The sequence below is a fragment of the Hevea brasiliensis genome, chromosome 9 (assembly GCF_030052815.1).
Source record: "Hevea brasiliensis isolate MT/VB/25A 57/8 chromosome 9, ASM3005281v1, whole genome shotgun sequence".
Lineage (NCBI taxonomy): Eukaryota > Viridiplantae > Streptophyta > Magnoliopsida > Malpighiales > Euphorbiaceae > Hevea > Hevea brasiliensis.
Window position 1 is genome coordinate 544,892 of NC_079501.1, and position 24,129 is coordinate 569,020.

Sequence of the window (24,129 nt, forward strand, 5' to 3'; positions counted from 1 at the left end):
TTCGAGTCTTCGTCCGGTAGATTTTCCCAGGGTTTTTTATTCTTTGCGTTTTCGTTCCGGAATATAGGGTTTCTGTTGTGAGGTTAATTTAGGGTTTAGATTATGCTTTCTCTCACCGTTTCTGCTGGTTATTAATTAGGGTTGTTTATACGATTTGAGGGTATAAATTAGGGTTTTTAACAAGCAATTCGTACTGTTTTCACGATTTTATCTACTATTTATCTGAAACAATGCCTCCACGGATGGTGAAGAGAGGTGCTGCGGAAGCGGGGTCGAAGAGGGCTGTGAGAGCCTCGAGAGGGGTAGCCAAGGGACAGAATCAGCAACCGGAAGCTGCTGAAGTGACGCCAAAGACGGAGGAAAGGCTGGCCGTTGATGAAAAGCCTTATGTGGAGAAGCATCTTGTTGAGAACAAGCCAATTATAGAAGAAAGGTCAGGTGTCGAAGATGAAATTGGAGCCAAATTCGATGCCAACGGCTCGGCTTCTTTGAAAAGTAAGTATTCATGTTTAAATTGTCGAATTTGATTCAGATCTTATGGGATTGACACTTCTTTGTGTCCCTGTTCATTGAAATGAATGAGATATTGCATCATCCATCACAATTGCTGATTTCCTAGAAAACTTTCGCAATTATTGATATGTTGCTACCCTTGTTATAGTATTTGTTCATCTATTTCCTACTTTTTTAGCTATTAGCTTTTTAGGTAATGGTATGATGGGGTTCGTCTTATGAATATTTAGATAATTGCTTCAAATTTTAACTCTATACTGTTTTAATCAAGCTATGGGGCTCAAATTACACTTAATGGTATGCGTGACACAAAGTAAAGATGTTTTGGTTACATAAAGAAGGTCTAAACATAAGGGAGATATTGATTTATTTTGATTATATTTATCCCTAGAAGGATCAGGACTTCTGACTATATAACTAATGGCTGAAACACATTGCAAGTTTTATAGAGTCTAATGGAGAATTCAAGTATTTCTTGACTGGTCTGGATCACCTACCCTTTTTTCATGGCAGAAGGGGAAGATGTGAAGGAATCTGTAGATGAGTATGAAAAAGATGAGCGGTTGGAGCTTGATGATAATGAACCTGAATATGAACCTGAAGAATACGGTGGGGTGGACTATGATGATAAAGAAATTGAAGAAGAGGAAATTCAGGAGGTGGAGGTGGAGGTAGAGGTTGGAGATGAAGTGGAGGAAGAACATGAGGGTTGTGTAGGTGAAGAAGAAGAGGGTGATCTGGTGGAGGAGGAATTGGAAGACGTTGCTGAAGAACTGGAGGGTGAAGAGGATGATGAGCATACTGGTGAAGAGGCAGATCATACTGAGATGGTTGATGCTGAGGAAGAGGATCACCATGAGGTTTTTAAGGAGAGACGCAAGCGTAAGGAGTTCGAAGTATTTGTTGGAGGTTTAGACAAGGATGCTAAAGAGGATGATCTTCTGAAAGTGTTCAGCCGAGTTGGTGAGGTTACTGAAGTCAGGTTGATGATGAATCCCCAGACCAAGAAAAACAAGGGATTTGCATTCTTGCGTTTTGCAACTGTGGAACAAGCAAAAAGAGCCATTACAGAGCTCAAAAATCCGGTGGTAATTTTCGATCATGTCATTTTTGGAATATCAAGTAAATTTACTTCACATCTTAAATATGTTATTTTCATGACTGCAATTCCAGATTAATGGGAAAAAATGTGGTGTTACACCAAGTCAAGACAGTGACACTCTTTTCTTGGGTAACATTTGCAAGACATGGACGAAAGAAGCTGTAAGTATATTGGATCATGAACTGTTAAGTGTAAAGTTTTCTCCACTGCTGATTATTGGAGCTGAAATATTCCTGATATTATGGTCATTGCTGTGGTTCCAGTTGAAAGAGAAGTTAAAACATTATGGAGTTGAGGATGTTGAGGATTTGACACTGGTAGAGGATAGTAACAACAAGGGAATGAATCGTGGGTTTGCCTTTTTGGAATTTTCATCTCGTTCAGATGCCATGGATGCTTTTAAGCGTCTTCAGAAGAGAGATGTTTTATTTGGGGTTGATAGGCCTGCAAAGATTTCGTTTGCAGATTCATTCATTGACCCTGGTGATGAAATCATGGCACAGGTAATCATTTAATCAACCATTCTGCATTAACTTCAGATTTCAACTCTGGTTGGATTAGTGTATCACTTTGTATTTCACCATTTATGGCACTAAGCATCTAGCTGATAGCGAGAGCATGGGTGGGAAGCCTGATTTCTATTGGTTAATACTTTAGTAAGGTAGTATTAGAAAATGTGAATTGGGTTCATACCTAATGTTACATATGCTGTCTCATAAAGGTGGATTAGAGTTCTCTTAAATGTAATTGGGTTTTGTCTATACATCCTAATGTAACATTTTGTTGTATTTAGCTCTCAAGTTTTTTTCCCTCTTCTTTTCTCTTTCCCTGTTGTATATATTGTATTCCTTTCATTATATGTTCCTCTAGGAAGATCCGAAGGTTTTGTGTATGCTTGTTTTTATAATTTTATCGTACTCTTAAATTTGCTAGTTGCTAGTGTATATAAATTTGTGTATGTTTTAGAATGATTTCACTCACTTTATTGTATAAGTTCAGGTGAGGACTGTATTTATTGATGGTCTGCCTGCTTCATGGGATGAGGATCTTGTTAGAGAGCTTCTAAAGAAATATGGGGAGATTGAAAAGATTGAGCTTGCCCGGAATATGCCATCTGCCAAGAGAAAGGACTTTGGTTTTATCACATTTAATTCTCATGATGCTGCAGTGACTTGTGCTAAAAGCATTAATAATGCGGAGTTGGGTGAAGGAGACAACAAGGTCGGTGTGCTATTTACAGCTTATGGGGTGTGTCTGTGCTGCTTATGCAGTTATTTTTGTTCTCAGTTGCAATTGTTTTCTGTAATGATGGTTTTTCACTTCAGGCTAAAGTTAGGGCCCGGTTATCAAGACCACTTCAGAGAGGAAAAGGAAAGCATGCAAGTCGTGCAGATTTCCGAGCTTGGTATGGGGGTAGAGTTGCTAGAGGTCCATGGGTTCGTCCAACAAGAAGAATCGGAAGTCGTGCTGCACCAGCCAGTGTAAAGAGGCCTGTAGGATTGAGAGACAGACGTCCACCTGTGATGTCAATGCCAGCAAGAGGCAGGCCCTTGCCACCTCCTCCCAGGTCCTACGATAGAAGAGCGCCTGGTTTGTATCAATCCCACATTCTATAAACTTGTTGACTATGTGAATGTTTACTCATCATGTCTTTTTAAGACAGCTCCATCTTACCCGAAAAGTAGCTTAAAGAGGGAATATGGTTGGCGTGATGAACTTCCTCCTCCAAGGAGCAGAGCTCCTGTAGATTATGGTTCTAGGGCTGTGCTAGAGAGACGGCCATCCTCCTATAGAGATGACTACTCCTCACGTGGCTCTGGCTATTCGGATCTTCCTAGGGGCACATCTCGTACTTCGGCAAGGAGAGCATATGTAGATGATAGCTATGGTCAAAGGCTGGAGAGGCACCCTCCAAACTACCATGAAGGACGAGCCCGTGATTATGAATCAATTTCTGGGTCAAAACGTCCTTATTCATCAATGGTCAGTTCTGTTGCTAGTTGATGTGTATTGCATTTGAGCAAATCTGAGGAATGGCTAAACTATTGTTGGCATTGATGTTTACAAATTAAGGATGATGCTACACCACGTTATGCTGATACTGGTGCTCGCCATTCAAGGGCTAGATTGGACTATGAACTTGGTCCTAGTTCTTCTCAATATGGGGATGCATATGGTGATAGGTATGTTATAATCTTTTTGTATTGTAATTTTCAAAGTTAAATTTGCCTGATTGCTGTCGCAACTCGTATTTTCTTGTTGTGGTTGGTAGAATTGGTAGATCCATTGCAGGATATGGGGGCAGCAGAAATTCTATTTCCAGTCAGGATTCACATGGCCTATATAGCAGTCGTCAGGGTATGGGTTATGGAGGTGTGTAGTGAGTTTCTGATAAATTGATGCAAATGAACCTTAGAAGTTGTGGTCGTAAACCACTCTTCTTCAATGTTGTGGTTTTGCAGGTTCTTTTGGTGGCAGTGACGGTGGTGGAATGTACCCCTCAAACTATGATGGTGATTATATGTCGCGTGGCAGTGATGTATGCTCTTTACCATTTCTGTGCAGTGATAATGCTAGCAATTAATATTTTGGCATCTTATTTACTGATTCTGGACTTCAATGGTAGGTTGGTGGTAGGTCATATTCATCAATGTACTCTAGTCGTGGCTTGGGTGGCAGCAGTTACATGGGTTCTGGTGGTTCAGGATCATACTATTAATGTAAGTAAAACTGTTAAATTTATATCATTTCCTTTCATAATGTGCTCAAGGAAATGCATAACATTTGGGTCTTGCCTATTTTATTGGTGATAATGATTTTCTGAAGATTTTGGCATCTCTTTTGATTCCTAAGAGGTGGGATTGGACAAAAAAGGAACCCGTGGTCACAAATTAATTTGTCTATGGAACAGATTTGACATGACAAAAAGGCTGCTTTAGGATGTGGGCTATTTGAAGCTAATGCATCGTGATGCTTGGATTTTTGGAGGCAGCGTGTTCTCAAGGGTAGTAGCCTCTATATGTTGTGGAAAATGTTTGAGCTTCTGTAGTAAAGAAAGGGCACCTTTGGTTCAAATCTTTTTTTAGATCTCCAGATTGGATATTTATTAGTCCTAAGCTCTAATGATGGAAGGAAAATTTCACTCCTTTAGTGATGAAAATAAGAATTGCTTAGTATATGTATGACTTTGATCTTTTGTTCTCCATCTTTAAGTTCTTCAACTATGGACTTGGGAAGTCATGCTGCATCATCTGTTTTGATGGACAGCATGCTTATTGACATACTGGGCATTTGTGTATTGTAAGGAATTTTTTGGATATTTATTGTGCTAAATTCACTAGATATGCTTCTGACTTGGAGGGTATTTTTAATTGTGGTTGGAGCATGTACTCTTTGAGTGCCACAACCTTTTATGATGTGAAAGGAGTTTTTGAGCAAGCTATTGAAGTTCACAGGGAGTTATTGTCCACATCATGCATGCATTATGTCACTGCAGTTTATTTGAATTGTGATTTGCGGATCCATTATGGAGAGCTTACTGGAACTTATGGGTGTGCTTATATTGGAAGCCAATGATGTCCATGGATTGTGAAGCGTGCAGTCATTTCAATGCACCATTGTGTGATAATACATTTGGGAACACAATGCTGATAATGTTCTTTTTTACTAGACGTGCTGCATTTAAGTGGAATGGGTTGATAACTTCGATAGGAAATATTGACTTTTGTGTTCTTGCATATAGTTGTAGCTTCTGCCTTCTGTAAGTTGGAATATGTTACATGGAGTTTAAATGATAAAGCTTTATTTCTCACTAGCTGTAAAACCATAGTGCTTGTTTAGCTAAAAGACATGTCCCTTTTATTTTGATAATGCTGTTAGTGGACATAGTTATCTTTAGTTTGGCTGTTATTACATTCATATGTTGTACGAACTGCTATATACAATCCGCTTTTTTGTTGGTTGATTCATCAAATGCTTGATGCTTTTTGTGGGGTAGTGAAGGCTTGACGCAAGCATTTTTATGTGGATCTTTTACAGAAGCTAGGAAAAGGTACTGCAATAGTTGTAATATTCTTTGGTATCAGTTGATATTCTGATTGCTATGTTGGACAGTGTAATCATGGTCGAAAAAGGTTGGAGTATTCTGCTAGGGAATATTGGTTACCTAACTGGTTGAGTTGCATTATGACTGACTGGAGATTCTGAACAATCGTGAGTGCATACCATCTTTGAGATTGCATTCGAGCTAAGTGAATTTAATAAGTTTGTGATATCAAGAAGGAAGGCTTGTTTATAACAGGCTGCCACTATTGAGAACTTCAAGCATAAGTATTTCTGTTAACAAGAATTTGACTGCAAACTTTCTGTTGTGGTTTCCTTGCTTGCATATGGCTGGTGGTTCAGCACTGAGTGCAAGATATAGTCTCAATGGCTGAAGGAAAAATTGATTTCCTGTTGGGCTAAGGATGCTATGCAAGGACTTTATTCAATGTAGTAAACCATTTACCATATGATTTTTTTTTTTTTTTTCTCTTTGCTGGTTTTATGAATTTCTTAATTTGAGGGTTATTACATGGTTTTAGGGCTTTGGAATCAGTTGTGATGGCTACTGTCATGCTGTAGCCATTCTCAACTCTGCCACTACCAGGTTTTAAGAAAATCACCTAATGAAGGTTTTTGTATCTTTTCACTCATATCATAATAACACTTATTCAGATAGGGTGTTATTTTTTGCAGCTACACTTGGTGATATGATTTCTGACTACCTGTGATTAATTGTAGATGTTTGTATTTTGAGAAGGAATGATGGCACTGCTATCATTTGGTCTCAATTCACAGGGTTTGAGCTCCTACAAGTTTTTCCTTTGCAATTATTATTATTATTCCCTTTGGATCCTAGATGCTTTTAGGCTTTTTACTCGGAAAATTTCTTTAGCAGGTACCCTCATCAATCGTTCTCTTGGTGAAAATTTGTGGAAATTCTAATGATTGGCCATTGTTAAGAATTTGTAATGAGAAATAGCATTGGTGTACAGTTCATGTTGTAAATGTTGTCTTTTTTATTTTATTTTATTTTGTCTTGAATAAATGTAAAATCGTTTTTCTGCTTGTGTTAAGTAACTTGATGGTTTATGCGAATGCAAAAAAATGTAAAAGTTGACAATGTCTCCATATATATATATATATATATATATATTACTGGTGGCATAAATTGTAGCAGGGTTTTTGGAATTGTATTCTTTTCAGGCGGAACAGTTTCTTTTCGAACAATTGGTATCGACTGTTTTATCTAATTAATATTTGTTCCAAATTCAAAGCGGGAAGATTTTTCTGGTTCTATTAGATGTTTCAGAATGTTAGCTGCTGATGACTTGAGGTGGGTTCTTTTAGAGAGTGTTTGGTTTACCTGTTGGGTGCAGCTGATAGCTGATAGACACCCAAACAGGTAAACTATAGTGTTTGGCAAGCTCAAAAAAATAGAGCTGATAGCTGATGGGCAACTGATATGATACCCATCACCGCAATAGACGCACTTTATTTTTAGAATGTTTTTCATCACCGATAATGATTTGGTTTTATTATTTATTTTGATCATATTATTTTTTTTTATTTAATTAGAAAATTAATATTATTAATATTTTTATTTTTTCATTTTAAATTTTAACATTTTAATTAACGTATTTTAATTTTGATAAAATATTTTTTATTAATAACATAAAATATAAAATATTTATTTATATCTAAAAATTTAAAATTAATTATAAATTTTTTTATTAATAATAATAATTATTTTATTATTTTATTTATATTTTTAAAATTATTTAATTATCTTAAAAAATAATTATTTTTTTATTTTAATAATAAAATAAATGATATAATATAAAAAATTAATAATTATATATTTATTTAAATAATATAATATATTAATTTAATAATTATATATTTAATATAGTGTAATAAATTTATAATTTTATATTTATTTAAATAATAAAATAAATTATATGATATATACTCTTATTAGTTATTTTACATATCAACAGCAACAACTATATATAATTTTATCAAACACTTAACATAAAACAGCTATCAGTTAACAGTAACAGCTATCTAACAGCTATCAATTATATTCAACAGTTAAACCAAACAGATTTTTACCTGTTTATTGGAATGATTAATCGCAGCTTCAAGTGGCCCGCAAAATTGTATCATTCGTGTCATGCGGCGACAGCCAATTTGTCGTTTGTGTTGTGTGGAAGCTAATGGCTTGTGTTGCCGATTCTGTTTCTGTTCATCATCATCATGGATTATGATCCTTTTGTATAAAAAATTAAAATAAAACTAAATGATTTTTATGAATAACTCGATATTTTGGTCTATTGGCCTTGATCTTTTTGTTCTTCGGCTGAGTGGTATAACTGAACTAGCTTCTAACAGTCGTGTATATTTGTTTCTCTCTCTTATTGTCCCTGGGAGATGCCCTTTTCGTTCTATTTGAGCTAATAATAAACATCAACTTAAAAAAAAAAAAATCAATAACATATAAGAAAATTTTTTTTCAAATAAATTTTCTAAAATGATTTTATGAAAATATAGTTTTAGTTTTTCTAAAAAAATATATTAAATTGTATAAAATTTAGGTTTTATTGGTTGGTGGGAAATATTTTTTATATTTTTAGAAAAAAATATATTTTTCAATAAAAAAATTATTTACAAAAAATAAGAAAAATTAGTTTTTTTATTTTTTAAATTTTAATAATTTTATTAAATTATAAAAATATTGATATATGAAATAAATTATATATATATATATATATATATATATATATATATATATATATATATAAAATTAGTTATATATATATATATTGTTAAACTAATTTTATATATATATATATATATATATATATATATATAAAATTAGTTTGTCATATATATTTAACAATATATATTTAACAATCATAAAAGCCGTACATTATGGATAAATAATATATCTTTATAAAAAATATTATCTATCCAGATTTTATAAATTAATAATTTTTATAATTTCATTCTAAGAAGATTTTCTTGAAATTTTTTTTAAAGATATAAATAAAAAAAATGATATTAGAGAATTTTGTTTCGGACCAAAATTATATAGGTTTTTCGCTAAACAATTGAAGTAAGATTAACATGCCCCTCTCCAGTATGCTCCGTAGCACCCTGCATCAAGCTAAACGGAAACAGAGACCTCTATTTTGATTCTCTCCTATTCCCTATTAATCAACGAGACGCTGAATCAAGCAAAAACTTTTCTGGCTTCGCATAACTTCAATGGGCCGCAGAAAAACCGATTCGGAACTCGGTCGTTATGCACTTGTCATCCTCTTCTTGATGAGTACAATTTCCTGCTGCATGGTCTATATCTGCTTCTCTATAGTTTTCAGACCCAGAACAGCATCTCTGGATTTAGGAGCCAATAAATTTGTGGAGAGTGGACAACGAGAAGATGGCGAGTGTTGCAGAGGGATTGAGCATTTGGAGTTGTGGGGTGATGCCGTGAAGTGGGGCTCTGATTTCAGGGTGAATTCTTCGAAACATTGTTGTATGGCTTGTAAGAATATGTGTGGTGGTGAGGATGGACCTTGTTTGTGTGATTCTTGGGTGTTTTGTGGGGATAAAAAGGCTTGTGGGTCTAAATTCGGCGAGGTATGATCTCTCTTTCTTCAGCATTGATTAAATCTGACATTTTTGTTCATCTTGGTTTTTGGTTTGTCTTTGCTTTTTCATTTTTTAATAAATTAGATGCGAGAAATAGTTAGCTGGATTAATGCAATCAGTAGCCAAGTCAGCTTGTGACACCAACTACTGGATTTATTGAAAATTGAGCTGCAGACTTGGATTGTCTTTAAATTTTGGTGTACTTTAATCTCGTGGTATTAAGATAAAATTCATTTATATGATTCGATTGTTGGTTGAGAAAAATGATGAAACTATGTTTTGTTAACTATAGCATCAGATACTGCTATGTTTGGTTGGCATTTATCTTTGTTTGTCAGCATTTAAAAGAAAAAGTTTTGAAGGCAATTTTTAGATATTTCAAACAGCAGAAAGTTATGGTCAGAATTAACAACTCTTACTGTTAAGTGAATTTTGCTTTTAAAACATGTGAGTTTTTCCTGATCCTATGCTCTGTTTTCGTCCTTTTAATTGAAGTGTTGGCTGAAGAAACAGAAGGATTCCTTGGAGCCTGATCGGAGAGACTCTGGTGACCAGGTTATGTGGACTTCTGGACTAGTTTTTGGGAAAGGAGAGGTGTGTATCTTCAATGAACATCTAATGACTGTTTCAACACTCCCTTCTAATTGAATATGATGGCACATAGTGTAATGTATGTTTATTTTCACAGTTTTCAAAAACATATAGGCATTCTCAGGAACAAATAGGAACCAGAGGCATGGAAAATTCACTGACATGACTGCTGAACTTGAATGGCATTTCCTCTGAAAATATTGTGTTCTAAAGTTAGTTATGATCGTTGAAGGTTTTGATAATGTTGACGAACTTGCATGTTTCACATAATGAACGCATTTGGAATACTGTGTCAACCTGTCTTATGCTGCAAATTATTAACATAATTATGCCTAATTTGAGCACTTATGAAGAACATTTTAGTTTTCTTCTTTCTGAAATGCTGTTGAAAAAAGGCCATAAACTTTTTTTTTTCTGAAACCAATTTGGAACTTGCCTGATTGCTGAAGTCTGGCTGTGGACTATGGGAAAGTGTTTAAAAAGTCACTATGACATAGCACCTGGTCATCTTTGTTTTTATGCTTAATCGTGTTATTTGTTTTAACTAATATGTAATAATTGCTTCTCTTTTTATTAAGAGAATTGATTATCATGCTTGGCAGTTTTCTGAGTTATGGCCATATTTGATTCATTTTATCTGAAATTCATTCATCTTTATAATAGCTATTCATCATGTGGTTTGACTGATTATTTGAAGGAATGGTATCTGTCTTATTTGACTCGTAGTTTTAGGAAGTCCTGAATCAGCTATTTTGTTCTTTCTTTATTAAAAAGATACAAAGGAAATAGAGATATCTTTTAAGCTAGTTTTAAGCTTCTAGAAATGAGAATGCAATATGATATATTTATCATGTTGATCATGCACATAGACAACTACCTTAAGTTGCTATTTGTTAGTCCTATCTCATTTCTCCCTTTTTGTATTAGGGTATCATTGGACTGGAAACAGAATATGGGATGCTTCATTTGAAAGTAAGTGGTTAAGTGACATTGTTGAGCCATAACTTTTCCTTTGGTAATCATCCATACTACTTGAATGGTTCAGACATTTTTTTCTCCCTCTGGTCATTTTTGCTATTTGTTGCTCATAAGCTGATCAGACCCCAACGTGGCTTGTGTATTGGCTTTTTTATGTTGCAAAATGGCTTTCATCATTATTTTTGAACTTGAATCAACAAGGACACAACATACTAAAAGAGGTCGTTATGGGCTAAAAGAACAACATTTGTATGTATTTATCATAATAATAATGTAATTGTCTTTGTCATTGTCATGATCATTGTAAGTCCACCCTAGCAACCTCTTGTCCTTCCTAAATATGTCCAGTGCTATCATATTGCTGTTAGTTGGAAGAGAAGAGTTCGGCATTAAAGGTAGCTGACTGAGATTCTCTCTTTGGATTTAATATTTTGTTATCAGTAGAACCAGCTATGAAAATAATATTCGGCTTTGTGCTTGTTTCAGTAAGATTGATAAGCGTATTAATGTCTTTTGACGTTTAATCAGACTTCATATTAATGCTGCAAGTTCCTTTACCACTGTGATGCTAAGGCATAGGAATTGCAAATACCTTTATATTCACCTGCTTGTGCTGCTTGTGTATGTCTTGTGTGGTTGTTAAATGAAAAGGGAAGGTGAGAAAGAGGGGGTTTGAGGGGAGGGGAAGATACAAGGAGTATATTAATTGTATATTGATATGACATGTGAAATGTTGTTGATCTATAAACTTATCTATTTCCTAGCCAGCAAAAGACTGATTGCTGAACTTAAAAAGCTCAGATTTACTTATCATTTTAGCCTAAAGAGTAAAATGAATGCCAGCGCTTGATCATAATTTTTGTTCCAAGTGCTCTTTGATTTTTATTGTCATCTCAGTAACCCAGTGGAGAATTATAGAAAAGGATAGGTTCAAAAGCTATTTAAGGTTTACAGCCTAGCCAAATGGCATCCTCATCCCTCCTTTTGTCCTTTGAAAGGATTAGCTCTGACCTAGCTTTTTGTGATATTCAATTTCTGCAGCTTTTACCAGATTGTGCCCCACATTCTGTTTCGTATATTCTTGAGTTATTGACATTACATCATTGTGCGGGTTGCCATTTTTATCGTGCTGAAAGTCGTGGAAGGTTTTGGGATTTAGAAGGAAATCATATCAAACAGGTGAGTTGTTTAGATTATCAAGAATTGAGTAGGCTACAGTTGCTTGCCAAGTTATGAAATTTATATGTTTAGTTTCTATTCTTTTGATTATACTTCTATTGTGGATTTGTACAATTGGAAAATGAGATATCTTGAAGCAAATAGCTTTAAATGCTGTGCCATACATATTTCAATTTAATAAATAGCTGCATGCATTTGAGATTTTGGAGGTCTTTGGTGTTCTGATTCAAGAGCATCTCATGAGCTGTGTAGGCCCCATTTGGCCCTCCATTTGCACTTATTCAAGGAACACTTGAAGCCCACGGGACGATATTCAAGGATATTCCAACAGAGGCATGCCCTATCATAAGAAGAGGCTCAATTGCATGGGTTGGTTCTGGTCCAGAATTCTTTATCAGCTTGGCTAACCACAACGAATGGCGAAAGGCATACACTGTATTTGGCTTTGTTCTTCCTGAGGATATGGAAATCGTAGAGAAAATTGCAAATCTTCCAACCAAACCAGAGGTGTGGAGTAACATTAATGTTGCTGTCCTGGAAAAGCCTGTTCAAATACATTTCCGAAAAATTAGAAATCCTGGAAACCTGGACAGAAGTTCCAGTGAATCGTAGTTTAAGATGCTTATTGTCATGCTCTATATCTTCTCCCCAACACCCTCACTTCCTTTCTTTTGGATTAGATTTTATGTACTTGGGATGACTGGACTTGGGATCTATGTAATACCGTTTAAAATTTGTAGATAGACAATCAGACAAAAGAAAAAAAGAATCAATCTTAATGGGCATGGAATCTGTGTTCACTTGTTGAGGTGTATCCATCTACTGACAGGCAACCCTTCATTTTTTCCTGTTGTATTCATTTTAGAGCTAAATCAAGAATTAGAAGGATGATGCTTTTACTCCATCTGTGACTCAGAGGTCTTGATGCTTAGGTAATGGGTATGGAGTGCTCATTGATAAGTTGTGTTTGCTGACTTACGTTGGTGTTGCCTCCCCATTTTACTAGGATCATAAGCTGCCTCATGTTTCAACAACTGAATGTTTATAGGCGCTTGTCCATGTTCAAGCTTTTAAGTAGCCTAGCAACATAGCAAACTAAGTTTGGGAGACTCCCATTTGTGTTGCATAATCGGCAAACAGCGCAGTAAGAAATTTCTGTAATTACTGTCAAACATATGAATGTGTACATGAAATTATCAATGGAAAAAAAAACCCAACTACTGTAATAAAGGAACTACAAAAATTGAAAATCTATTGCTTCAATTAACCAGCTTTACTAGGCATTAGACACATAGGATTCTTGACAATAATTGATTTATCAGAAACTCCAAGATGTGATGCTCCTGAATGTTGAGGCAAATCAGGACATCTCAGTTTATGTACTGATGTGGGTTGGGGCAAGCAGTCATGGCAGGTGAACCATTATATATAACACCCAAATGCCAGTTGAACAGCAAGCTCTCTAAAAGTATTCTTTGATCCAGTCCAACTAGTGTTAGCAAGCCTGAGTTCGTTCAAAGGGAAACTTTCATTGCCTCAGCCTTTTAATTTCCCCCACTTGAGCCTATGCACAGGCGGTAGCTGTGGGTTTTTTCTACGATGATGCTTTGGAACTTCACAGATCTGCTGGTGATCCTTTTGGGGGTTTGCGGGCTTCATCATATAGTAGTTTGGAACCAAAATGAAAATCCAACAATTAAATATTCCATAAGCATGCATTATAGCACTACAAAGTAGACACTCAACTACTAGGCTACTTACCCAATGGCAGCAACATAAATTAATGAGAATGCAATCGAGTTTTGAGCATGAAAAATTAATTTTCCGAAAAAAAATGTAATATGACAACACATCAAAACTTAAGCCACATAAACACTAAGCAAGCCAGTAAAAAAAAAGTATCAGCCCACCGGGAAAATTAGAAGGCGTCATTTGAAACTCTAGAAAGCAGAATATGATATCAAAAACACATGCAAACAATTTCCATAGAATATCCATATGTTTTCAGAGTTTTCCCTCTTCTAAAGGATCCAAAATGCAATCATTAGAGTCAAAGATGGAATTTGAAAAAGAATAATTAATTACAATGGAACAGATTTAGCAACAGAGGGAACAGTAATTTTGAACAGACATTTGTGACCTCCAGATAGTGTTGTGTTGTGCGTATAAATAAAACAAATGAGCTTCTGTTGTTTCAAGAAATAACCTGCTTTAAGATCAAGCATCTGACTGAGCATGAATGTGATGTTGACACCAACTACAGCAAATAGGTATTCCCATACTGACCGATCACCTTCTTGCTTTTGAAGATCTTGGAAGGACTTCTGCATTGAAAGGTAAACTGAAAATTTATTCGACTTCAAAATGAAATTTTTGCATGGGATTATAACTATTACAGTTCAGAGGGAAATAGTGACTCATACATGAATGCAAAATTGTATCACGCGTATACTCAGGCAAGCACAAGCACAAGCACAAGCAGAAATACAAATGTGATGAAATGTAATGATGTACCCTAACAGAACCAAGCAATGTTGCATGCATAAGAAACACAGATACACAATATAATGTTCATACTCCAAGCCATCTTGTCAGCAGCAGCAGAACTACCCATTAGAGCCATTCACATGATGACCAAAAGCTTTGTAGGAAACATCTAGTGCTTTATGCAACACCTTTAATGAGTTGCACATTTATGCTCTTACAAGCACTTTGGACAGATGTCCCAGGAGCACAAAACAACAGTGTCTTTAAGTTATTGATCGTTTTACTAACAATTGTACTTTATAAGACATTCAATCAAGAAAGTATATATGCCCACACATGCAATTTGGAAAGATGGCCAAGGAACACAATGCACATACATTTTAAACTAGCCTATTTCAACTGGATGGTTATTATACTAGCTACTAATTCAACTAAAAATCATTAGATTATTTAAAGCCATATTCACTTAAGCATCTTCTTCCAAAGGAAGTAAAAGAATGGATTAAAATTTAAAATATCATGAAGAAGACTGAGTGGGACTAAGAGAGTGTGAGCTAGTGAAACGTGTGAAAACAGTATACTGTGGAAAATTTCTAGCAAAGATCAAGTTCTCTAACGATATAAAACCACCAACCCTGCAAGATAATCCAATATCATAAATCTAATACAACAGTAATAGAAGGCAAAAAATAGAAGCAACCATGGAACTAAAAAAGGTCTCACTGATTTACCTAAAATCTGTTGATGGATCCTTTCCTTGCCAGCCCATTTCCTTCCACTGCTCAGATATCACACCAAAAAGTTCTTATTCAGGAAAGGCAGCATTCCACAGAGACCTCAAAGCTTCCTAGAGAAAGTGCAGCAATAGTACATCACAGTAAGAACAGAAAGCCTTCAACGTCACAAATGTGATCTAATTATAAGTACAAGTTATGTCACTTATATACGTTTAAAATCTAGCAAACAATCAATTTATTGAGTGTATGGACACTATTTGGCACCACATTCATAAAGTTAAATCAGAACTTCAGCAGAAATTGCACCTGATGCTTAGGGATTGAACTATCATAGGCAACATCTATATGACTTTGTAACTTCTGCAAGCACACTTCCTGATAATACACAGAAGAAATAGAAACAACAATTGAATTTACATAATTTATAAATCACAACTTTAGAAGAAAGAATCTGCAATTATTCCTTCCTCCCAACAACCCACATAAGAAATAGAAACAATAATTAAATTGACACAAATTGCAAATCACAACTTCAGAAAAAATGATACAGGCAAAGGATAATTTATTGATAGAAGGGTGTACCTTTAATAATTCCAGGGTAGATAGAAGTGTGTACCTTTAATAATTCTAGTGTGGCACCAATGAGACAAGAAATTCCAACCAGGAAAAAAGAGCGATACACCAGTATATTATAGATATAGGAGGAATTATAAGTTATAGAAATAACAGTTCCAGGGAAAAAGAATCTCGAAGTCAGATTCACTGTCCTACAGTATTGGGGCTGAGTCACAAGAAACGATGGGCGAGCATAACTCTCTCTTCTTTGAGCACACACATAAGAGAGATCATGACCAAGCCATGCCACTGATCTGCCACAGCCTCAGCTGTAACAAAATAAGCCCTTCTGCTCATGAAAACAAAGTTCCTAAATGCTCTGTTATTTAACATGGAAACAAGAAAAAGAATTTATATATTTTAATATTGGCTTAATTTTTCATAATTCCACACACAAGTAGAAGCATAGCAATAAGGACATGCCACACACTCAATCCTCATGCACAAGTGCCTCAAAATTCCAAACAAAGGAATGCAAGCTTCCTATAAGACCTTTAGAGAAAATCAATTAAAGATCTAACAATCTTTCTGCAGAACCATATTAATGCAATGAGAAGTGAATAAAAAAAAAAAAAAAAGATTATAATAGTACAAGACAAGCCTAAAAATTAAAATGCATGACAACTAACCCAGGCAAAATGTGCCAGTGCAACCCAGGCATAATAAAGGGCAATATGAGTAAGCTAAAATAAACATAATTAACCCAATCAACAGGATGCAAAATAAGCCCTCAATCCAGACTCCAGACACTCAGAAAAGAACTCATGGTATACAAATATGTGTCATTAAATTAATGAATGCCAAGAAAAGTTTTTCTCCAATTATACAAACTAAAAATTTTGCCTATTATAAGGCATGCTCAGTCCATAGAACAGCCTTGCTATCCTAGTACTTCTTGACCATTTAGAAAGATCAATGCTGTATGAAAACAACCAAATGCTTAAAGAAATGGCATGTTGCACATAAATTAACAACAACTTTACCAAGAATAAAATGTATACGGTACATAAATACCATCCAGCAAATCAGAACGCAGTTATGTTCAGTTCGCAAGTTGAAACATATCAAGATAACATAAATTCTAATCAAAAGTACTTTTTTTTTCATAATAAAACAGCACTGAACGGTAGAAATCCATATTTACAACAAGCTCACCAACCAAAATAAAATTAATGAATAGTAAGTCAGTATTTGCAACAAGCTCACTTACCAAAACAGTTTTGTATATCAGCACACATTGAGCTAGCAAGAAAGTCGATGTTAGTAAAAACCTTATCATACACGGCCTGATCTCAAATCAAGTATTTGATGTTAAAAAAGCAAACTTATAATCATTCAAAAGTATTTTGTAATCCTATATTGCAGTGTACCAGTGCATCCAAACAATAAAGAACCAACCACAGTAGCTGAAATCCAAGCATTGCTCAAGCAAAGACACAAGGAAGGAGATTCAGAACAACTTCAATCATGTTGCCTTAAATTACAAAGCATAAAGTTAACCCCTTTACACACGCTTGTAACAAAATAAAGCTACATTCTTCCAAAATTTAGGCTACAACTAATCAATTTTCATAGCTTCCTAATTACTCATTAATCACAAGTGGCTAATGCAGGCCGCCTTTCCAAAAGAATCACTCCAGCACCAGCAGCCAAGTCTGCAGGATCAACCAAATACTAAGACTCCGGTGAAGGTATTCTCTTGGGCTTCTTCTTCTTCTCTGAGAAGGCCTTGGCAAAGGCCTCAACAATCCGCTGCTGTGACTCTAGAATCATCTCAGTACGCTTCATCTCCATTTCCATCCTCATGGTCTCGATCTCTCTAGCCATCTCCATTTTCATCTGCTCCATCTTCACAAACCCATCTCCAAGCACCTTGATCGCTGTCACCATCTCCTCCATTGGTTCCCTCTCCCTCTTCTTTCCCGTTTCATCGGACCCCCTCAAAACTTTACTGCTCCCCAACCCAGATGCAGACACGGACCCAGCTCCAAAATTAGGTTTAGGACTAGAATTAGAACTCAAATTAGGGTTTAGGCCATACTTGTGATCAACTTTAGGATAAAACTTGGGTCCTGGTTGCGCTATACTAACTCCGGTGGGTATTCTAATTCTAAAACCACCAGCAACACTAGCGCCAGAACCGCTCCCACTCACATTGCTGCCAGTATTTCCTCCAATTCCATTACGATACAGCTTATGAATGCTCCTCGTATTCATAATAGTACTAACATTCCTGTGATTCTCCATATAGAAACCTTGATTTTCATCATCATCCTCGTTTTCGTCCTCATTATCATCCCCATCGCTCTCCGAGTTATAATCCACTTTAGCCTGTGGGCCTTTTTCCATGGCATCCATACGCTTAAAATGTACCCAAGAAGAAGAGAATCTCGAAACGGGCATGGATCGTGCCCTCTGGATCTCGGTGCGATAACGCTTGCGGAGCTTCTCCATCTTATGGCGGCACTGCACGGCGGTCTTCGGCGGGGACGCAGCTGGGCATCGGCGAGCAACGGCTTCAGCGACTTCTTGCCAGTGATTGGCCTTGAGGTTACCACGACGGAGCGTGTACCACTTGTCGCAGTAGGCATCGATCAGGGCGACCGTCTCGTCGTGGGACCAACATGGCGGTGGGAGACGGCGTGGATTGGTGGAAGGCTGCGGTGGCGCAGGGAGCGCTGGTAGTGGATTGGATGGAAGGGTAGAATCTAGGGGGGACGGAGATTCAGCTGTAGGGGCGGACATGGGTAGGGCGTAGGTTAAGGGCAGCGATGGTGAAAGTTGAAATAGAAAGGAAATATGGGTGGAGAAAAAAGAGAAGCGGAGAGCGTTAGCGAAGGAGGGATATTGGTGGTGGAGAAAAGATAAGAAAGGGTTAGGGCTGAGGAAGTGGTGGGGAAAGTGGGGTTTGGTGACATATTGAATTTGATTGGGGATGTAAAAGGGTGGGGTGGGTGGGGGGGTGGGAGGGGCGTGCGGCTGATTTTGAGATCTAGAAGGATGAGGCCACCGCTTAGATGTGGGGTGGGGGAGGGCTAACGTGCGCCACAGAATGGGCTGCGCACACCCTCACCCTGCCCTGCCCTTGGGACAAAAACGGTCCACTTTCTGACTTTAGCCATCAATGGCTATTGGGTAATAAGATGATGATGTCATCCATTCCATCCTATTGTGTGTAGTGTAGCTTTTAGATAAGCCACCGACAACGCCACCACCCCCGCCTACGCATAGGGTGGCTCTGCTTTCACTTGCCTGCTTTGGCACGTATTCCTTTTTTTTTTTTTTTTTTTTTTTTGAGTATGGTGGTACTGGTCGTTGTATTTGGAGTTTTTGACTGAGAAGGCAACGGGAGCAGGAGAAGTTTGCGTTACGATTGAGAGTTACTTTAAGGGGTTTTGATTATATATGTGAAGCGGCCAAACTTTTCATTTGGGCTTAGACATTAAAATGGACCCTTTCTGTGCTTTTATATGTTGGGCCAGCCCCAGTTGTTGGGAGCAGGAATTTATGTTGTTTCAATTTCAGGAAGATTAGAAATTCCCAATCTCTAAATGGTCTTATATGTGCTATGTTAGTTCATTTTCGGCCCATCCAGTTCACTGGAGCATTACTTGTGAGGTTTAACCCTAACGATGGTAACTGCTGGGCCTCCTGGTGGTGGAGTCAAGTTATTATTTATTTTTAACTTAGACATAAGACGCATGGGAACAGACTGCTGTTAAAGCTATTCTGAATAGACACGCAAACGGCTATGTCAAGTTTAAAGCTATTCTGATTGAAGATTGAATTGTTTGTGGAGATGTAAATTTTAATATGTATTGGCTTGTTAATTATGCAACCTCTTTCCACCCTCCCTGTAGTCTGTTTCAGTGATCAATACTGATTAACAAATGAATAGCATTAGAATTTAAAAAAAAAAAAAAAAAAAAAAAAAAAGAAGATAAGAAAAATAAAACCAGCAGCATTTCAGATCAATAACAAATAAAATTACTTGTTGTAGATTAATTTTCACCGATTGCACGCCATACACAGTTTATCAGTCACCACTCTCATCATTAATTAAGAAAAAGAAAGAAGAAAATAATCAATAACTAATTAGAAGAATTGGGTAACAAAATCATGAAAATGTAAACTAAGAAGGAACAAAAAAACAAAATGGTCCGCGCGATGCCTTTGCCCTTTTCTTTAGGTGAGGTAACAAAACAGCCCGCAACTCACAACTTATTGTTCAAAAATATATAATAATTCAGAGAATGATCAATTATATTTTGACGTTGTGATTTCATATAAATAATTTTACAAAAAATATTTATAAAATTATAACATTTCAGTTTTTTTTTTTTTTTAGAATAATTATTTTTTTAATAAATATATGTGCTATATTTTTAATAAATTATCATTTGTTTATTTTATATATAAAACATTTATTTATATGGATTAACCATGGAAAAATAGTTAGATACATATAATGCATTAAATCTTAATTCTTCTCATACTCATATGAATATAAATTTTTTTTTATAAATTATAAAAAATAAATTTCACATTTATATAATTAGAAAAAATAAAATTTACCATAATGACGTTAATATATAATTATTAATATAAAGGGTCACATTGACAGAGTTGTCTATTTGTGATTGCACATGTCCTATGTCCTCTTTCAAAGAATCATTACAACTGTCAAATTAGAAGAAATTGTCATTTCTTGGCATAAACAAAAGGGTACTAATTCTCTGTACATTATTCTTTTGTCCACTGCCCTTACCCCACATTTTGCCATTGCAAAGTCCCTTATTTCAGTGGCAACCAAAAAAAAAGAAGAGAACCCAAAAGCTGCAATAACTGTGTCAACCCAAATTTATAGGCTGATGACATAGGAGTAGGAGAGAGACATTTTGGTAGCCAGACTGTCATCTGTACATTACCAAATCATTTGAATAATCCAAAAGCCACACAAGAGAATTAGGAAAAAAAAAAAAAAAAATTCAGAGCCCCTGCCTATCCCAACACAAGAAAATGAAAAAGGAGACTTGAGGAGAGTCGCCATCTCTATAACTAACTACATTTAGTGTTTACAATGAAAAGGGTTAAGCAGCGAGTTGCTGCTTTTGATGGGATGTCTCATCCTCATTGAAACACAAGTGGAGCTTTAGAGATCTCCCTAACTTCAGCGAAGATTCAGCTAAGCTTGGAGGTTGAAGTATCATCTCCCTTTGGAGGTAGGAACAGAATGTGTGGAAGGTGTCAGGGGTCACATTTAGGTGGAATCCCAATCCAAATAGAAAATCCACTTCAAGATAGTTCATCTCTATTGTGCTGATTCCTCCAACTTTTGCATAGTAAGCATTGTTGTAATACCTGAAAAAATAATCATTATCAAAGATGAATTTACTAATCTCTCACCACTAGCTAATTCCCCACCGAGCCAACCTTATCCTTATGAGGCCTTTTCATAAATTTGGTGAAACTGAAATGTCATCCATCTACAACTGGCTAGCTTAAAAGGAAAGGTTTCACATGGCTACTTGAAGAGGGTACAAGTTTTAATATAATTCTAATAGAATTAAAAGTGCCTCTAGCAGAACTTCACAAGAACAAGTCTTTCATCTGGTGCAAATCTGAGATTCAGATTTCTTTCCTCCCAATTGAAGATAGTACAAAGACACAGAAGATGCATGTAATAAGAAACAGAGGAAGGTCATTTTTTTATTCCAATTGAGTAAATATAAGCCAATGCAAAATCGGACCTTGTGGAACAAACCAAAAGAAATGTGCAAATCCAGGATATCAGGTTCAAAGAATCACAAGTTTCCTAGCACAGACATATATATAGCGCGAATTCAAGAATTTCAAATTCCCAAGATAAAAAGATGCAGGATTGTGAAATTCATTCCCATAATCGCTGAACAAACTAGGCATTAAACTACTTACTTGTCATCCATGAACTTGGCGGCAACCATGACGCTTGTTATAAGCAAACGATGAACATTGAAAGAATTGAGAGGCAAAGAGGGTTGCCTTTGAGCAAACCTATCGAGATAAACGTATGCAACGACGAAGCAAGATGGGCTACAATTCGCATACTTGAAGATCCTCTCTAGATAACTTTGAATCGAAATAGGAGGTCTAGTGAGTCCATGAAAGACTGAATATTTCTGGGGCTGAAATTGGCAGTTGAGATCGTTGGATTCAGCTACCCTTTGAAGCAGAGAAGAGAGAAATGTGATGAGCTTTGGCATCACGTTTGGGCTCTCTAGCTCTGCCATTGATGACTTTTTTTCTTTTTTGTTGTGCAAAATTAACTTTAGAGCAAATTTCGGTTATACCATGCGTTTATAGAAACAGGCAAGATGGTCGTTGATGGGTAGGTATTTTTATAGAACAAAATACCCTCAGCTATTTTAAATTATGACCTGCATGTCCTCATTAGAGGGTTTGGAGAAGGGATTTTGGATTTGAGTTCGGCTAATGATTCTTTAATTTCAAACTTAACCTGAGGAAGAGGGAACAGAAGGTGGTTCGAACTTCAATGTGAGTTAGTGTTTTTTTTTTTGGGTGTCTTTCTAGTGATCTGCTGTGGCAATGGTGATGGGTATTGCGCACCCATCATGTGACTACATGTGGAAAAATTTGTGATTCTAGTTCTCGGGTCCCATGTTTTGTGAGATATTGCATGTGTCTTGATTCTTCACATTCAGGTGACAAAACATAACATGGATTTGTTTTGTTGGTCCATAGGATTAGCTTATGGTGCTTCTGCCCCCAGCTGACAAATATTTTAAACCATTTTTGACTACCATCTTTTTCTGCAATATTAGCCCATCTCAAGTTGTCATGTGCTTGATCAATATTGATTAGGATTTAAAGCATCTCAACTTGTTTACAAGTTCTAGAGCAAACAAAATCTTCGCATCGGATTTCGTAAGAAATCATTGAACACATGTCAAAAATTTTGGTTAGATTTTCTTTGTTCTTATCAATTACATTATTGAATTTTGGATATAGAGTTGCCCCCACATTTGAAACAAAAAATTTGAAGTTAATATGATTTATATGAAAAAAAGGATTCTGTTGTAATGATTAAGCCTAATGTATGTTTAATTCAACCAGCTTAGAACAGCCAATATCTCTCCAATGGCGCAACTTTAAGCTTAAAGAAGATGAGGCAGATACTCATGAACATCACTTGAAGTGCTTGCTTTGTTTTGGAAGTCAAGGCTGCTGCGTACTTGTGCTAGGGTTGCATATTTCTGGAAAACGTCCTCAAGGAAAAGAAAAGAAAAGAAATAAAGATGAAACTTTCCAGCGGACATTTGATTCCAGTTGGACCCTCCAAGTGCTTCTCCTTGTCTGTACATTTTCTACTCTATACATAATCAACAAAAATAAATGTTGAAGATTTTATCAGTTTTAATTCAATAGGACTGGAGTGGTTGTGAAAGAAAAACGAAAAGGACAAAGCTGGAACCATGTTTTGGTTGGAGTGGAACAAGAGTAAAGCATGTCTTGTGATGAGTCTTTGTTTGTCAAGTTGTATTTTGGGATGGAAATCTCTAAATCGTTATCTTTTGCATTCCCCTCGCCCATGTGCTTCTCCATGTGAGTACCAGCCTACGGTAATGATACCCACATAATTTGCTAATGCTACCACCAAAAATTCTAATATTACTTTACCCTAGCAATAAAAAGGGATAACCTTAAGACCTGTCCCTCTTCAAAATTAAATGAGCAATTGATTATGACCTCTCATGGTATAGAATTCAAGTATTAAAGTGTAAGCAGTCTTCCCAAACAAGGAATATGTAAGATTTTTGCATGCCTACCAATGGATTCTTGCCAAATCACCATGTCTGTTGGTTGGTTTGATGAGTAAGGTGAGGTTGATTATGGCAAGGCCAGATATAGTTGCAGATGGGATAGGATACATGGCGATTGGCAAGTGCCCAACTGGACAGTTTTTGGAAAGGAAAAAGGATTGGATAGGAAAGTGTAAACTATTAATTGTACCATGACTGCTGAATTGCTGAATACTTGAAATGGATAAAGAAAGAATTTAAAGAATCTCTTAAATAAATTCAGTTTACTATGTACCAAATTGTTATTTATAATTATATAAAAATTAAGTCACATGTTTATTTATAATTAATTTATTATAAAATAATTTTATTAACTTAATATAAAAAATAACATATTACACCCAACCTATTTAAAAATTTCTCAGACTGA

General features: G+C 36.0%; 4 protein-coding genes and 1 long non-coding RNA gene across 10 annotated transcripts; 2 read left to right on the top strand and 3 right to left on the bottom strand.

The window, feature by feature from the left end:
* LOC110663939 (uncharacterized) lies at positions 1-7,975 on the top strand. Of its 6 annotated transcripts, none has more exons than XM_058152272.1 (12): positions 1-495; positions 1,027-1,601; positions 1,687-1,776; positions 1,879-2,118; positions 2,615-2,836; positions 2,941-3,205; positions 3,279-3,598; positions 3,689-3,798; positions 3,888-3,988; positions 4,078-4,154; positions 4,242-4,335; positions 7,798-7,975. In XM_058152272.1, the coding sequence occupies exons 1-11, from the start codon at positions 231-233 to the stop codon at positions 4,332-4,334; spliced, it is 2,358 nt and encodes a 785-aa protein (XP_058008255.1). In that variant the 5' UTR covers positions 1-230; the 3' UTR covers position 4,335; positions 7,798-7,975. The 6 variants fall into 6 exon arrangements, with proteins under 6 accessions (XP_058008255.1, XP_058008254.1, XP_058008252.1 ...); XM_058152271.1 differs by lacking the exon at positions 7,798-7,975 and adding an exon at positions 6,555-6,732; XM_058152269.1 differs by lacking the exon at positions 7,798-7,975 and adding an exon at positions 4,442-4,970.
* Positions 7,976-8,713: 738 nt separating this feature from the next.
* On the top strand, positions 8,714-12,861 carry LOC110663942 (uncharacterized). Its single transcript, XM_021823445.2, has 5 exons — positions 8,714-9,301; positions 9,809-9,907; positions 10,832-10,876; positions 11,924-12,061; positions 12,314-12,861. Exons 1-5 carry the CDS (start codon positions 8,927-8,929, stop codon positions 12,671-12,673), a joined length of 1,017 nt encoding a protein of 338 aa, XP_021679137.2. The 5' UTR covers positions 8,714-8,926; the 3' UTR covers positions 12,674-12,861.
* A 288-nt stretch (positions 12,862-13,149) lies between these two features.
* On the bottom strand, positions 13,150-15,273 carry LOC131182897 (uncharacterized). Its single transcript, XR_009151049.1, has 2 exons — positions 14,268-15,273; positions 13,150-13,714 (listed from the first exon to the last, which is right to left on the bottom strand). It is a non-coding gene; the product is annotated as an uncharacterized LOC131182897 (long non-coding RNA).
* A 2,076-nt stretch (positions 15,274-17,349) lies between these two features.
* Positions 17,350-19,270, bottom strand: LOC110663941 (protein FIP2). The gene has a single exon (XM_021823444.2). The coding sequence runs from the start codon at positions 18,643-18,645 to the stop codon at positions 17,575-17,577; it is 1,071 nt and encodes a 356-aa protein (XP_021679136.1). The 5' UTR covers positions 18,646-19,270; the 3' UTR covers positions 17,350-17,574.
* A 1,467-nt stretch (positions 19,271-20,737) lies between these two features.
* LOC110663943 (cyclin-U4-1) lies at positions 20,738-22,436 on the bottom strand. Its single transcript, XM_021823446.2, has 2 exons — positions 21,835-22,436; positions 20,738-21,261 (listed from the first exon to the last, which is right to left on the bottom strand). The coding sequence occupies exons 1-2, from the start codon at positions 22,167-22,169 to the stop codon at positions 20,991-20,993; spliced, it is 606 nt and encodes a 201-aa protein (XP_021679138.1). The 5' UTR covers positions 22,170-22,436; the 3' UTR covers positions 20,738-20,990.
* Between the last annotated feature and the right edge of the window lie 1,693 nt (positions 22,437-24,129).

Coding starts and splice junctions, on each gene's coding strand:
- LOC110663941 (XM_021823444.2), bottom strand. CDS start 18,645: ATGTCCGCCCCTACAGCTGAATCTCCGTCCCCCCTAGATTCTACCCTT.
- LOC110663943 (XM_021823446.2), bottom strand. CDS start 22,169: ATGGCAGAGCTAGAGAGCCCAAACGTGATGCCAAAGCTCATCACATTT. Junction 21,262..21,834: donor GCCAAGTTCATGGATGACAA/GTAAGTAGTTTA, acceptor TTATTTTTTCAG/GTATTACAACAATGCTTACT.
- LOC110663942 (XM_021823445.2), top strand. CDS start 8,927: ATGGGCCGCAGAAAAACCGATTCGGAACTCGGTCGTTATGCACTTGTC. Junction 10,877..11,923: donor ATGGGATGCTTCATTTGAAA/GTAAGTGGTTAA, acceptor CAATTTCTGCAG/CTTTTACCAGATTGTGCCCC. Junction 12,062..12,313: donor AAGGAAATCATATCAAACAG/GTGAGTTGTTTA, acceptor TGAGCTGTGTAG/GCCCCATTTGGCCCTCCATT.
- LOC110663939 (XM_058152272.1), top strand. CDS start 231: ATGCCTCCACGGATGGTGAAGAGAGGTGCTGCGGAAGCGGGGTCGAAG. Junction 3,599..3,688: donor AACGTCCTTATTCATCAATG/GTCAGTTCTGTT, acceptor TTACAAATTAAG/GATGATGCTACACCACGTTA. Junction 4,155..4,241: donor ATATGTCGCGTGGCAGTGAT/GTATGCTCTTTA, acceptor CTTCAATGGTAG/GTTGGTGGTAGGTCATATTC.